At 50.4% G+C, this 15332-nt stretch overlaps 7 protein-coding genes across 7 annotated transcripts; 4 read left to right on the forward strand and 3 right to left on the reverse strand.

Annotated features, from left to right (window-relative positions):
- Positions 1 to 5: 5 nt before the first annotated feature.
- On the forward strand, positions 6 to 1599 carry N7455_008709 (neutral amino acid permease; the record flags this gene model as incomplete). Its single annotated transcript, XM_040957905.2, has 5 exons — positions 6 to 178; positions 239 to 252; positions 308 to 380; positions 435 to 766; positions 818 to 1599. The coding sequence occupies 5 exons, from the start codon at positions 6 to 8 to the stop codon at positions 1597 to 1599; spliced, it is 1374 nt and encodes a 457-aa protein (XP_040811644.2).
- A 1447-nt stretch (positions 1600 to 3046) lies between these two features.
- On the reverse strand, positions 3047 to 3669 carry N7455_008710 (DUF3807 domain-containing protein; the record flags this gene model as incomplete). The annotated part of the gene is made up of 2 exons (XM_040957871.2): positions 3047 to 3535; positions 3592 to 3669. 2 exons carry the CDS (start codon positions 3667 to 3669, stop codon positions 3047 to 3049), a joined length of 567 nt encoding a protein of 188 aa, XP_040811705.2.
- Positions 3670 to 4060: 391 nt separating this feature from the next.
- N7455_008711 (uncharacterized protein) lies at positions 4061 to 4426 on the reverse strand (the record flags this gene model as incomplete). Its single annotated transcript, XM_065605947.1, has 2 exons — positions 4061 to 4345; positions 4394 to 4426. 2 exons carry the CDS (start codon positions 4424 to 4426, stop codon positions 4061 to 4063), a joined length of 318 nt encoding a protein of 105 aa, XP_065460896.1.
- Positions 4427 to 5683: 1257 nt separating this feature from the next.
- Positions 5684 to 7921, forward strand: N7455_008712 (uncharacterized protein; the record flags this gene model as incomplete). Its single annotated transcript, XM_065605948.1, has 5 exons — positions 5684 to 6188; positions 6542 to 6710; positions 6863 to 6929; positions 7001 to 7294; positions 7739 to 7921. The coding sequence occupies 5 exons, from the start codon at positions 5684 to 5686 to the stop codon at positions 7919 to 7921; spliced, it is 1218 nt and encodes a 405-aa protein (XP_065460897.1).
- A 1077-nt stretch (positions 7922 to 8998) lies between these two features.
- Positions 8999 to 10988, reverse strand: N7455_008713 (acetyltransferase SAS4-like domain-containing protein; the record flags this gene model as incomplete). The annotated part of the gene is made up of 2 exons (XM_040957954.2): positions 8999 to 10197; positions 10256 to 10988. The coding sequence occupies 2 exons, from the start codon at positions 10986 to 10988 to the stop codon at positions 8999 to 9001; spliced, it is 1932 nt and encodes a 643-aa protein (XP_040811670.2).
- Positions 10989 to 12063: 1075 nt separating this feature from the next.
- Positions 12064 to 13002, forward strand: N7455_008714 (dihydrodipicolinate synthase family protein; the record flags this gene model as incomplete). The annotated part of the gene is made up of 1 exon (XM_040957962.2): positions 12064 to 13002. One exon carries the CDS (start codon positions 12064 to 12066, stop codon positions 13000 to 13002), a length of 939 nt encoding a protein of 312 aa, XP_040811681.2.
- Positions 13003 to 13449: 447 nt separating this feature from the next.
- On the forward strand, positions 13450 to 15237 carry N7455_008715 (beta-N-acetylhexosaminidase; the record flags this gene model as incomplete). Its single annotated transcript, XM_040957897.2, has 1 exon — positions 13450 to 15237. One exon carries the CDS (start codon positions 13450 to 13452, stop codon positions 15235 to 15237), a length of 1788 nt encoding a protein of 595 aa, XP_040811627.2.
- Positions 15238 to 15332: the final 95 nt, after the last annotated feature.

The raw sequence follows: 15332 nt of genomic DNA on the forward strand, positions 1-15332 counted from the left end.
TCGCTATGAGCTCTTCACCTGCTAGTTTGGATTTCGATTCCAATGAGAAGAGTCACTATGTCAATCCCGCCGACTTGCAGTCTGATCCCGAGAAGTTTGTTGAGGTTCCGAAAGTCAGACAAGATGCGTTTGGTGACGAGGAGTTCGCTGAAGTCAAGTACAAAGTACTGAAGTGGTGGTATGTTTGCAATAGCTCGAAATGTGCAATAGCTCTGTGGCTAACTTATATCTTGTTTAGGCAATGTGGTCTGCGTATGTGATATTATACTATATCAAAATCTCAACCTCCAAGCTAACATTCTATTAGTGATGGTCGCCGAAACAGTATCACTGGGTGTGCTCTCACTGCCCGCCGCTGTGGCTGGTCTGGGACTTCTTCCGTAAGGCTACCTTCTGACTCACAGGGCAAGAATTGGAGCTAACCATATCCCCAGCGCGATCCTCGTCTTGATCTTCCTAGGTTCACTGGCGACATACACCGGCTACGTGATCGGACAGATGAAATGGAGATATCCACACATCTCCACGATGGCAGATGCCGGTGAAGTGATAGCAGGGAAATGGGGACGAGAATTCCTCGGTGCTGCACAGATCATCTTCTTCATCTTCATCATGGCCAGCCACCTATTGACCTTCACCGTTGCCATGAACACCATCACAAACCACGGCACCTGCTCCATCGTCTTCGGCATCGTCGGCATGATCATCTCCTTTATCTGTTCCTTGCCTCGCACTCTTGAAAAGATGTCATGGTTATCCATAGTTTGTATGTTTCTCCTACCCCCATCCCAAAAATTAACCAACTAACAAACCCCAGCATTCATAAGCATCATGACATCAGTCATAATCGTCATGATCGCCGTCGGCATCACAAAACCAGGACAAGACGTCGTCGCAGTCGTCAACACAGACCTCTTCCACGGCTTCTCAGCAGTCTGCAACATCGTCTTCGCCTTCTGCGGCCACGCAGCCTTCTTCGGCCTAATGGCCGAACTCAAGAACCCCAAAGACTTCACAAAATCCCTCCTTCTCCTACAAGGCATCGACATGGGCCTGTACATCACCGCCGCACTCGTGATCTACCGGTACGCCGGCAGCGGTGTCACCTCTCCAGCACTAGGCTCCGCCTCACCGATGGTCGCGAAAGTCGCATACGGAATCTCCCTACCGACTATCATCATCGCCGGTGTCATCAACGGCCACATCGCCTTCAAGTATGTCTACTTGCGTATCTTCCAGGGTACAGACCGCATGCACAAGCGCGATTGGATCGCCACGGGATCGTGGATCGGCATTGCTCTCGCGCTGTGGATCTTGGCGTGGATTATTTCCTCTGCGATTCCCGTGTTCAGTAACCTGCTCAGCTTGATTACCGCGCTGTTTGCTAGTTGGTTTACCTACGGCTTCAGTGGGGTCTTTTGGTTGTACATGAATAAGGGTCTGTGGTTCTCGTCGCCGAAGAAGATTGCCCTTACCTGCCTGAATTTCTTTGCGATTTCTGTTGGCGCCGCGCTGTGTGGTCTTGGTCTTTGGGTCTCCGGGAAAGCTCTTCATGATAACCCCAGCAGTGCCAGCTTTTCTTGTGCGAATAATGCTTAGCTGCATGTGCGTGGGTTAGCTTGGCTTGTATAAAACTGTATCTGGGAAAGGGTTTCTGGCGTTCTGGTTTCGCATTTTGGGCATTTGTTTTCATATTTTGGATACCTTGTTTCGATCTCAAGTTGCTGCTTGAGTTGGTTTTGTCCTGTATACTTAATTGTCTCTTGCGTATATATACTACAGCGCTGCATGCAAATAGACGTGTACGAATATAATCATATGCTGAAAATTTGACTGCTCGCCTTTGCCGTAGACCTTAGATATAATACCTAGTCTTCAATGGCCCTCCCGGCAGTCCCTGCAGCAGGTGATCGATCTTCGGGTTTGTGGTTCTTTGGGATGCTGGCTAAGACTGGGCACAAGTCGAATAAAGGCACGAGAGATGCTCGGTTTGTATTATATGCTGGGGCTCTTTGCCAAGTAGTATCTCTATACCGGTTCGATTGTTGAGGGTGGAGAGATCCAGCATGGGATCTTTGCGGGTGCGAAGTTCGCCCGAGTGGAGGCGAGAAACGCGAGGAGTGACGAGGTACTATCTGCGACGCACCTAGTTTGTTCCCTGGGATGGGTTATGGCTCGTAATACATTGTGAAATTTGCATAAATGGTAGCTCAGTTGGAAATTCATTTCATTCAATTTGGTGTTGATAATCGGATAAGCCGAAGATCGGGTGTCATGCTCACAGCTAACAGTATGCTACTCCTAGACACCATAAGCACATATGACCAATGTTGCTCACTTTGTGACACCAACGGGTCTGATATCGATCTTCAACGAGTACGAAAGAGAGAGCCTGCGAAGCAGGATGATCGGACCTCTGATGCCACATATTCAACAGTTGAAAACCGTGGCCCTTGACGGTCGTGAGTGTATACCGGTAAATTGATCAACAGGCAAGGGCGGGTTAATCGCATTTCTTCTGGGTAGAATCGTCGGGACGAAGGAAGTGCTTTGGTCAAAGATCCAGCGGATGCAGAGCCACAGAATCCATCTCATCATTATGTCGTTCGGAATATCCAGCGATAGAAAGTGACTGCTGAGAGCGTCTTTGTGGAGTGGCGGGCCGGCGATCCTTTGTACGGATTGGAAAAGTGACATAAAAGAAGCCGACGTGAAGCAACGGAACTGTCGAGCTGTTAGAATTGCAACTAAACATTTGTGCATGTGATTGAAAGGTATGAAGAAGCCCTCAGAGAGAAGATTAAGGTCGTCAATGCCTCACACATCCGCAGATGGTATGGCTTTCCGGCTAAGGATGATACAATGTATTCATCATGAACGGGCAAGGGTACAGTGGAATAGAATTTACATAACTTACCGCTTTGTCGTTGTGTGAAAATTGTAGATTTGGGTTGTCCACTGGATCAAAGACAGGGGTTTCTGACCAGGTACTCAATCTGGAGATGGGGGAATTGACTCGAACATTGCGCATGTCAGGTAGATTAGGTCAGTCATCGTAGGAGATAATTCTGCGACCTTGGTAGGGCATTTGTGACACTGGTGGGGGGGGCTTTTGTGTTTGATCAGAGTCGTCCCCGTAGTCTAGGAGCTTCGAAGGCTTATCCTCTGGAGTGTGTCTCTTAGACCCCTTCCGTGACTGTGATTGCGACCGTTTCTGATCTCCACCTTGCGTCTGAGACTCAGCGTCCAGAGGCCGCTTCTCCGATGCAGAGTCCAGTTTACCCTCGGATCCATCATCTAGAGATGGCTGCATCCGAGCTTGGTACTGCGCCTCGTCATCCTTGAGCTGCCTCTCTCGCAGCAGGGTATGGATTTCACTGTGTCTGAAAATCCGAATCTGCTCATCTGTGAGTGTACGCTTCACTCCATCTGGGTAGTATCCGAGATCCTCGTCTGTGATCTGGTCATTTTCTTGGGGAAGCACGGTCAATTGTTGACCGGGGAAGTGCTTAGATTGGAAGGCTTGGAGGTCATCCTAGATAGACGGAGAAGTTAGAGAGCATCTTGATTACTGACGGTGGAGAAACTCACCAGAGTTACATTTGGGACCTGCATTGTGGCCCAGTGTTGATGGAGGAGGATGGGTGTCGCGGGAAGACGCGCGACCATGCTGGTAATATTACCGTAATTACCGATACTAACTACTCTCACCTCACCCGTTCAGCTGTTTTCGTTTTCCAATATACATACATCACTACTTATGTATACCAACCCCCAGTCCTTTTCCCCCCTCTCCTTCAACTGTAACCCATTTGTATGACAAAAGGGTCCTTCCAACAACATGATACCCCCCAAACCAGACATTTTCACACGAGTGTACCACGTATCCTTTATCATCCCGTGAAGGTGGGATCTGGGTTGCAACAAGTTCCTTGAATCCGCCCTCTTGAAGGTCATGAGGTAGTTTGACCGTTCTATCTCCAGAGGTACCCTCATGGAAGGGTGTGTTGTCGACGAGTAACCTGATAGCAGCCTGACAAAATCCTACTCAATAAAAAAGCTAGTTCCAATAGGTCGATTTGCTCCTGAGCTTGGACAACGCCATCGGCAAAGAACGGTCCTTGTGGATATTCTGAGCGACACTCGCCCGTGCCGTGTCGATATCTTCGATTGCTGGCTCCAGGATGTAGGAAATTGCGAAGAGCTCGAGGCTGCAGCATGGCGTGACGGACAGCCTGCCAGGTGTATGGAAGTTCCGGGGATGAAATTGCAACATCAAAGATGTAAAGGTCATAACGAGTCCACGGCCTAGCATCTCACAATCTGAACCTCCATGCTGCGACAACTACAAGGCGTGAGGTTTGTCTGCAATTCGCCATAGAGCTTCTCATACTCCGTGCGACGTGCGCTCGTGATTCGGGGGCATTGTGATGGGGTCAAGATTCCGGATAATGCACGTCGCATGCCCGATCGCTTCTGTATCCGGTTTAATGCCCGTTTCAATCAGTGATGAGGTTGCCGATCAAAAGAGGTTGAAAAGAGATGAGGAGGAAGCATCCACTGCCGTTGAATTGGCTATATTCACTTTTTATCAGGGCAGTCTTCTGTCTATGTTGAGATTTCTGGTTTGCTAGATCCCATTCACACTTTTTTCGAGTTTGATCATAGGTATTCTGCGATTCACTTTCATCGCCAGGGCAATGCTCAAATTCCCCTCTTCCCAGGTCTACCCACATGGCCCCATCACAACGTAGTTTCGCGAAGGGCAAATGGGAGATGAGGAAAGTAGAGTATAAAAAGAGTGAATATAAGGGAAGTAAGGTGCACAGAAAGCTGAGATATATGGAAAACCAATATATCAAGGAAGAGAGGTGAACGATTCCGGTAAGGAGAAGGAAGGTAGGTATCTATATACCTACATGTACATGTACATCGGTGGTGCGAATTATTTGATAAAGGCTGCCAAGATTATATAATAAATCAACGTAGTACAGGTATATCAAACGAAAGAAACCCAGTCGCTGTTTTGTCCATCTATCTCAAGTACTCCTTAGGCAACTGCTCGTTTTTCTTTCATCCCACCTACTTGTATTGCTTTCAACAAGCCGTTTCTACGGCAATCCTTTGAGTCCTAACACTGACATCCGCTACGTGTTGAACTCCTGCCTCTCCCACCTTGTCGAGCGCGGCATCCAAAATCACTGTAAGGGTAAACTCGAAAAGGGCACCTCTTCCTGCCTTGAAGTCCACCCTAGAAAGGACAATCTAGCGAGGAGAAATCAAACGAGGAGAAATCACTATCAAATGTGATGAATGATGCAAGTCATCCTCCTACCTTGGATCTCGAAGACAGGCTACACCAAAAGGTCGCGTCCAAATACCGCACTACAAAGCCGAAATTCCTCATCTTCTACGCTAGGCCTAACGATAGAACGCCCGAGGACCCCACGCCGCTAGCTTGGTGGTATGGTTAGCTATTCGTCTACCTCGCAAAGTATCGTTCACCTCTGACCGGACACGCCCAAGCTCACAAGCTCGGGTACCTTTCTCTGAAAACAGACCAAAACGTTAAAAATACGACTGCTTCACACTCGGGCCAGTCATGGCCTCTGCATTGTTCGTGAACATGCCACACACTGGCGTTCGTCAATACTTTAAGCCGGAGGACGAGATCCAGTAGGCTATGGAAGAAGCGCTGGCCTCCGCCCGCGACGTCATCGGTATCAACCATCACCATCTCATAATCCTCCTCGGTGACATTACAAAAGATAATCCCAGCCTCCTGAAACGCTTGGTGGATATTCCTGGATATACGGTTGAATGTTCTGATTCAGCCGACACTGCTAAGAGCCACGTTTACGCTATCCCAAAGACATTCTTCATGAAAAGGACTCTCAACAAGCTTTCACTTTCTGCATGGAGAAAGAAGCAGCTCATCCGCAGCTTGCGAACCCAAGCCCTCATGCTTGTGCTTGAGGGACAAGCGACAGAGGTAGTGCATGACTTTGAAAAGGCTATCGAAAGGATGCCCCTCGGACAGTCCCTCCTATACATGAGGGACCATGGATCTGCACATGGCTTTTTAAGCACGTATGAAGAAACTATATTCCTCATTGTCCCCAGCTCATTCATCAAGATATCACCCAATATGCAAATAATCGACGCATATGAAACAAATGCACCAGCGGGTGTGTTTATCCGCATGACTTGGGAATCATATGCCCGACTGCTCTCAACCATCAGCCTTGAGACAGTGCTTCAGCCTTCATTAGACCAACTGCAAAGAGAAAGAACAACTCCATCAAATAGCATGTGGAAGAACTGCCTATCTCCACCGAGTCACTGTCTCTCGCACTCTCACGACTTTTGAACTCAACCAAGGCTTAGCACAAGTCAGTTCTGGGAGGATTCTGTCTTGGGAACGCCAGATGACATCCCATGTCGGCACTGAGGCTGAAACATACCATACCCCTGCGATGATTTCCTCCATTTTCTCCCCTTGCCGCTTTCCCCTCGCGTGTCCCTAAGACTGCGGTACAAGACCTGGAGGGTTTCACCGAATGCGTCTGCGACGAAACTAACGATTTCCCTGACATATCGTTCACTGACGCCCGACCATACGATGCAGCCTGGCAGGTTATCCCCGAATCAGACTTTGACGGACACACTTTCGCCTACGGAAAGCCTTTCCCAGGCCCAAATCCACCAGCGTAAGATGCAGCCAAGTTACACCTTATCCCATAGGCAAATGTACGGCGCTCCCGACTCATTCGGCAACGAGCCCACCCTTCGTCGAAAGCGTGCCCGTCGTGAGAGGGAGAGACAACATAACATTACCTCCGACACACATATCCCTTCTTAGGGTCGAGTCGCCATTGCGAAGCCTCGATCCGGCCCCTTACAAAACACGGACCTACGTTTTCGCATCAGTCAGATCGATAGAGCCCCGGACATCATTGGCCCCGTTGTGTCATTGCTGCTCGCTGTGGAAGCCTTATAGCAACAGGTCGGAAGCACAGCGAGCTTAGCAAGTATTACGTCCCTGGATCACGGCGGACTAATTGATTTTCGAGCTCGCTTTGTGGAGGGAGATCCACGTATTGTACGTGCCATGCGAAAGGGTCTCGGTACCTCCCTTGACTCCATTCGGGACGCTACGGCGTTCGCCGAGGGCCTGCTGCTGGTGGAACGTTGCATTGAAACGATGAAAGACGATGCGATTAAGTCGGAAGTGGAAGCCATCGCAGCTTTAATGCGACCGCCACCACAGATACCCCTCCCTTCTTCGCAAGATGTGGGACAACTTGCGATGGATTTCTGAGAGACACAGGACATATGAACAGGGCTACCGAGGACGGCAGCATGCTTCTAAAGGGGGCAGTTGTGAGGGCCTGAGGCTACTACTATGGGTATTACTACGCATGGGAGATATTCTACATAGCTATTCCATAGTAATATGATCATCTTTACCACCACGACCTTATTCCGTAACAGACTGCGAAGAGAGCACAAGCCGTTGGGTTTACGGCACAAGCACAAGGACATTACCTACTGGAAAGATACAGTCAATTTGACCCCGCCAATGAACATCGCCGCTTTCCATCCGAAGAGTGGTCCAAAAGCTGACAATGAGGGAGTGTGGATCAATTAAGGAGGAAGTGCGGTGGACGACACACGCCCGCTTGATTTCAGACCGAAGGTTTTCTCTTGTTCTCCATGGTTTTTCATTCATGCCTAGAAGCGAACGCCAGAAACCACAACAGACGACATCCGCCGCATGTTCGGCTCGTTCAGTACAGACCTTGTCGACGATTGCGACTACATCGACCCAATTGCCAACAAACTCATCACGCTCACCGACATGGAAGCGGAACTGAATATGACGGATTCTTTCGCGGCGGCATTGTCACGGGCCAAGTGATATCAGTGCCTGGCCAGAGTTAGGAATTCATCCTTCTCTCATAATACTATTATAACCATCACGCGTGTGTGAGCCAGGTATGGGTTTCCCGCACTGGCAAGAAGAGGGGAGACACAACATCCTCTCATCCTTCACAAAGAGGGCTAAGCAGACTAAATGCTGTCCTATTTAAGCAAACAGCTTAGCTCGAGGAAATCTCCAATACTGTTCAGTGAAACTCTCCATAGGTCCTATGTACACTCAATCTTGAACTCATAGTTGAATAAACCCGATTGTTTCCCCATATAAGCCCGTATCTACTAACAGACCTCCTTCCTTGTCATTGTCTTCGTCTACCCATGCTTTAACCTAAATCCTACTTTACCGGTGGAGTCGGAGAAGCCAGAGTAAGATATCAATCTTAAGACAGATCCACTCATACATAATTCACAAAAGATCTCCACCCGCTAACAGGAGACTGCACTGTCCTAGTCTCAAAGTAAAGATGACCCGATATGGCAGGAATGCCGTGAATTCATGAACCAACATACAAGCTCCTAACGATACCCAGACCAAACCAATACAATCTTGACTTACGTTGGGAATTCATCGTACAAGCCCTGTCACTGCTAGTACAGCGAAGGATCATCTCGGCGGCTATGCAGCTGCACCATATCCGAATAGTCGTACGCGAGTTCATGCATCCTTGACACCAACGGCGGTAGTGGTATCCCTACCTGCATATAACATATGTACTAATCTCTAGAGGTTGGATGATTGTACTGGTAATACCGAATGCAAGATACTAATAATATCTATGTATTCAATGGTATCAGATTGACCACGAACTAACTAGTGTATGTGTACAAAAATAGAATTAAAAAAAAAAGCGAACCTCAGCGAGAGATGAATCCCATCCATCCATGACCAACCCAACACCAACGCCAGCAGACTTTCAGTCCGGAAAAACAAGCAAGATAAAAAGCAACCCGCAGAAACGCCATGCTAGTAGAAATGCTATCATACAAAAAAAAGAACAAACCAACCATGTTTATGCACCATGCACCATGCAACCATTGTAGAATCAACCACACCCAATCAACCCCCCAGACTCCGTCTCTTAAGTCTCCGTCTCTTCCGTTGCGACTGCTGAATGGAATCCTCATTCAGGATATCCGGCGGTAACTCGAATTCCTGTTCTGCCTGTTCAGGAACTGGATATCCGAATGCGAGTGTTGAGCGGGACCCGCCGCGGCGGATACCTTTTGTTGCGGCGATGGCTGCGTCGCGGACGTGTCGTTGCCGGAAGAAGGATGTGAAGGGGCCGGTTCGGGGGGCTGGATTCCAGAAGTGGGAGAGGGAGGCTTGTTGGAGTTTGGGGGCGGGTTTGGGGGTTTTTGTTGGTGTTGGGGCTGGGGGTTGTGGGTGAGGTTTTGTGGGTGTTGGGTTTGGCTTTTTGCGTTTGGGGGTGGGTGCTGGTGTTGGTATTGGTTCGGGGTCTTTGGTGTTGGTGGTAGCTTGGTTGGTGTTGATACTGTTAGTAGTAGTGTTGGTATTGGGGGCCGGTTTGGAGATAGACTTGCGAGCAGCAGGGGCTGTCTTGCGCGATTTAGCAGCACCAGCTGAGCGAGCTTCCTGATGGAGCTGACGCGCAGCTAAGGCATCGATGTCACTTGGGTCTGGATCTGGCTCTGCGTCTACATCTGGTGTGCTGTGTACATCAGCCCCCGGTGCCGGGGAGCTATCCACGTCTTCAGCGGGACGGGATCGTTTGCGCGAGTGCTGTCGGGGCTGGGCATTGGGTGCTGCCTCGGTTCCTGGCACCGGGTGAGCTTTTTCCTTTTCCAATTTTCGTCGACGCTCTTCGTCTTTCCATGCTTGGAACTTGTTGACTAGAGTGACTAGCTCTTGGATCAAGATATCGCGCTTCGGCTCATAGAGCTTCTTCTCGCTCTCATGGACACCCGTCAGGCCCATCATGCGTAGCCAGTCATGGCCGCGTAGCTCGTCCAGAAGACGCTCCAGGACTTGCTGTTCATGTTGAGCGCGGTTGCGCTCGATGTTACGAAGTTGCTTCTCCTGTCGTTCGAACTTGCGATGAGCGCGGAAATAGGTTTCTTCGCTCAGTGGGTCGATTGTAGGTGTGTTTGATGCGGGTTTGGGCAGGGTGATCTTTTCACAGTCGTAGAGCTTGAGTAGCGGGTTACCGAAAGGTGTAGGGTCGGGGTTTGAGCAGAAAGGCAGTGGTCGCGATAGATCGTCCACGAGAGTGATGGTTGTTTTGGCGGCGAGGAATTCTGTATATCCAATATCAGCGATGCGCTCCATCCACTCCCAAAGTATCAAGTAACCTACCAGGTTCAGGGACTTCCAGACTGATAATCTGTTCATAGTTGTGGAAATACTGCGCAAGCTCGCTCTTGCACCGTGATCCGGTATCTGTTGAACGCAACGACCGTCTCCCCGACCGTGTGTCTACCGATGCAGGTTGCTCGGCAGGCGCCTCGGTCTTGTTCTCTCGCGTCGAAGTCGCGTCCTCCACAGCACCCTCTTTCTTGATCGCGTTCTCGTCGACGTCGGCCAGCGATCGATTCTCATTGCGACGAGTTGTGCGGGTCACAGGCGAAGCGGGTTTGACATTCGAGTCCACGTTCGCTGGGGTAACGGTGCGCTGCTTCGCGACCGAGGGCGCTGGAGAGATCGTGTCCAATGGATCTGGCGACTCATGCACGCCGCGCAGCAGATCCGCGCCGGAGGGGGTTCCTTGGTCACGGCGGACGCGTGGGGTCTTGAGAACGCCATTTCCGTTTGTACGTGTCGCCGGAGTCGCCAATCGTCCGACGGAGGCGACTGTGTCCACGGACGAGGAGGAGTCGCGACGAGTGCGATTGGAGGTGCGGGGTCGCGAGGGTTTCAAGGAGGTAGGACGAGATTTTGAGGTAGGATCTTTGGTGTCGAGACAATCGGGGGAGCTCTTGCGGTCGCTATTTTCGATGCGCGGTTTCTTTGTCGGCGGTGCTTGACTGTCGGCAGGTTCTTCGGGCGCCCGTCGCACAGAGCGGAGGGAGGACCGCGACAGGAGGGCCATTGTTGGGAGATCAGTTCATTGTGTGGTGGATTTGGGGGGGATTCCCTTTCCAAGGTTTTACAGGGATTGGATGAGTTATGGACATGCGAGAAGTTCTTGGCGGAGGTTTTTAAGGGTGGTTAAGGTGTTTTAAGGTGGTTTGTATATAAACGTTAGGTGGAAGATATGAGGTATTATCTATTGTTTTATGATTCTATTCACAATTTCACAATGGTTTTGTTCTTGTTCTATTGTTCTATTCAGAATTAATAGAATCATAGTCAGCCTATTCAGAGACAGAGAGGCAACGACCTACAATATAGGTAAAACCATCACTCTACTTTGATTCTACAGGTTCTAATAGATCATTCCCATTGTTAAGTTTCTAAGTAGGCTCTACTAGAAGAATAATTATCTCGAGAATATCCCCAATATCTCGGAAAATGACATACCCCCACGGCCCCAGTGTGGGGGACGGCAATTCAACCATTGCCAGATTGCCAGGGATTCCAATCAATTCCACTCAATTCCCATATAGGAGGGGGTTAAGAAGGCTAAGTGCTTCATTGGATATTCAAAATAGTATGTTGGGTAATAGAAAGTACCACCTAGCTAGTAACAGTAATGATCACATAGCTCTGAGCGGATGCAGGAGTATATATATCCAGATCGTAGCACAAGACATCACACAAGGAGATCTCACCAATTTTATGCTCCAACGAGAAAGAGAGGAAACTAGAATACCCCCAATGAAGTAAATAAGTGAGTACAACAGTGGTATACAGAGTATACCATCATACACCTCGGAAGTCAACCCCGCATAAAGCGTGGGGGGAGGGGGGAAAATGATGTCCGAATGGAAACGCATCACCCACGCCTGAATGCCAAGTTTCAAATGCAAAGTGACTCGGCTAATTCATAAAAGTCCAGTGGGGTGAACGTGGGGGAAGAAGATCCCTAGCTAAATAGCTGTAGATCCGCCAATATTGATCCTCCTCATTCCTCCTCCAGTGATATTTGGTATGAACACCTCGAAAGAAGAAGAGAAACTTACAAGTACTAACAAAACTAATAGACTGAATCCATCTCCTCCAAAATGACCAACGGAACCAACCGAAATCCCCTCCCCCACGGTGTCTACGTCCCCACCGTAGCATTCTTCAAACCCGATGAAGAAGTCGACCTCGCCACAGTCGAGAAACACGCCGTCTACCTCGCCCGCAGTGGGGTAACCGGCCTAGTAACCCAGGGCAGCAATGGCGAAGCCGTGCACCTAGATCGCGAAGAGCGCAAAGCCATCACAGCCGCCACCCGCCGCGCCGTCGACGCAGCCGGCTACACCAGCATGCCCGTGATCGCCGGTACCGGTGCCGCCTCAACCCGCGAAACCATCCAATTATGCCAGGACTCCGGCGCAGCAGGCGCCGATGCTGTCCTCGTCCTCCCACCCAGCTACTACAAGTCCCTCGTCAGCTCCGAGGCCTTGCACGCCCACTTCCGGGCTGTGGCCGATGCCTCGCCTGTCCCTGTTCTCATCTACAACTTCCCCGGCGTGCAGTCCGGTCTTGATCTCAGCTCAGATGATATCGCCACACTCGCCGAACACCCCAATATCATCGGGTGCAAGCTCACGTGCGGTAACACGGGTAAGCTTGCTCGTGTTGCGGCTGCGAAGCCTGATTTCTTGACTTTTGGTGGTTCGGCCGATTTCACGCTTCAGACGCTTATTGCTGGTGGGGCGGGTATTATTGGTGGAACGGCTAATATGATTCCTCGCTCGTGTGTGCGTTTGGTGGAGTTGTATCGTGCGGGCAAGATTCAGGAGGCGCAGAAGCTGCAGGCTATTGTTGCGCGTGCTGACTGGGCTGCTATCCATGGTGGCTTTATCGCTGTTAAGACTGGTCTGCAATCTTACCGTGGATATGGTGGTCTTCCTCGACGGCCGTGTGTTGTGCCCTCTGATAAGGCTGCGGCGGCCATTAAGGAGGAGTTCCGGGAGGGGATGGAGTTGGAAAAGTCGTTGGAGACGGTCTAATATAGATAAATAGATTAAATGATACCTTCGATCTGAGTTTTATGTTACTTCCCAGTTTGCACTTAATATGTTGTAGATCGACAGAGAGTGTGACTGTGGCATTTCCCCTGTACTTCCGTTAGTTCCGTAGCCTTTCCCCCCTCTTTTTAACGTATCGTGTCCATCGTGTTATCAGAGGGCAAAGTTGAAGTTGCATATAGAGGTAGCACTTTCTCCTCTTTAATTTTCCCTTTGAAATCATTTGAAACTGATTGACTTGACTTGGTTTAGTGGTAGACGCAATGTAACAAGGGAGCTGTTTGTTTGTTTTCCCCGATCTCCATCTTCCTCAGGTTGCATCCAAGACACATTCCGATGAAAGGATCGGCAATGAAACTGAACATAAATAGGTCTGGTTATCTCCTGGTTTCACTTATTCTTTTTCTCATCATCGCTCAACTCATCAACATGAAGTTCGCCTCTGTCCTGAGTGCGCTCGGGGCCCTAACGGCTGTTTCCGCCGTCCAGGTGAATCCACTTCCGGCTCCCCGTAACATCACCTGGGGATCCTCCGGTCCAATTCAAGTCAACCACTTGCACTTGAACGGTAGCCACTCTTTTGTCGTCACTCAAGCTTGGGAGCGAGCATGGACAACCATCACTACCCTGCAATGGGTTCCTGCTGCGGTTGAAGCCCCTATCGTCTCCTACCCAGCCTTCCCTACCGCGACCCCTGTCTCCACTCCTGCCTCCAAGGCCAAACGCGCGCCATCGGCAGCCCGCAACGTCAATGTCCATGTGGTGGATAACGATGTCGATCTCCAACATGGCGTGGATGAATCCTATACACTGGTGGTGGCCAATGGCGGAATTCAGATCAATGCTCAGACGGTCTGGGGTGTATTGCACGCCTTCACCACCCTGCAGCAAATTATCATCTCGGATGGTAAGGGCGGCTTGATCATTGAACAGCCCGTTAAGATCAAGGATGCCCCATTGTACCCCCACCGTGGTATCATGATGGACTCCGGCCGCAACTTCATCACCGTTCGCAAGATCCTCGAGCAGATCGACGGTATGGCTCTGTCCAAGCTGAATGTTCTCCACTGGCACTTGGACGATGCTCAGTCGTGGCCCATGCAGATGAGCTCCTACCCCGAGATGACCAAAGATGCCTACTCGCCTCGCGAAATCTACACGGAGGAGGACATGCGTCATGTGGTTACCTACGCCGGCGAGCGAGGTGTCCGCGTCATCCCCGAGGTCGACATGCCCGGCCACTCTGCCTCGGGCTGGCAACAGGTCGACCCGGAAATCGTGGCTTGTGCCAATTCCTGGTGGTCGAACGACGTGTGGTCGGAACACACCGCGGTCGAGCCGAACCCCGGCCAACTTGATATTATCTATCCCAAGACCTACGAAGTCGTCAAGAATGTCTACGAAGAATTGTCCCGCATCTTCGGTGACAACTTCTTCCACGTTGGTGGTGACGAGATCCAGACCAACTGCTATAACTTTAGCAGTCACGTCTCCAAGTGGTTTGCCGAGGATCCCTCGCGCACCTATAATGACCTTTCTCAGTACTGGGTTGACCACTCCTTGCCCATCTTCCGAGGTGTCGGCGACCACCGCCGTCTCATGATGTGGGAAGACATTGCTGTCGCAACTGAGAGCGCCCACGATGTTCCCAAAGACATCGTCATGCAGAGCTGGAACACTGGCGATGGTAACATCAAGAAGCTCACCTCGGCCGGCTACGACGTCGTCGTGTCCTCCTCCGATTTCCTCTACCTCGACTGCGGCCACGGCGGTGCCATCACCAACGACCCCCGTTACAACGAGCAGAGCAACACTGCCGGCGGTGTGACCTTCAACTACGGTGGCGGCGGCGGCGACTGGTGCGCACCTTACAAGACCTGGCAGCGAATCTACGACTACGACTTCCTGACCAATCTCACTGCCTCCGAAGCGAAACACGTTATCGGCGCTGAGGCTCCTTTGTGGTCGGAGCAGATTGACGATGTGACCATCTCCAGCGCGTTCTGGCCTCGCGCTGCTGCGCTGGGTGAGCTTGTCTGGTCTGGTAACCGTGATGCTGCGGGCAGAAAGCGTACCAACCACATGACTCAGCGTCTGCTGAACTTCCGTGAATACCTCGTTGCCAATGGTGTCATGGCTACGGCTCTTGTGCCCAAGTATTGTCTGCAGCACCCTCATGCTTGCGACTACTATAAAAACCAGACTATCATCTCTTGATTGTGGTTTGATTGGGGCTTATAGTGAACTTCACTTTTTACTCGTCTGTATATACTTAGTCTACGATACCCAATACCATTGGAACTTCTTCCTTG

Source organism: Penicillium solitum, assembly GCF_028829755.1.
Source record: "Penicillium solitum strain IBT 25940 chromosome Unknown utg000005l_segment0_segment0, whole genome shotgun sequence".
NCBI classification, from domain to species: domain Eukaryota; kingdom Fungi; phylum Ascomycota; class Eurotiomycetes; order Eurotiales; family Aspergillaceae; genus Penicillium; species Penicillium solitum.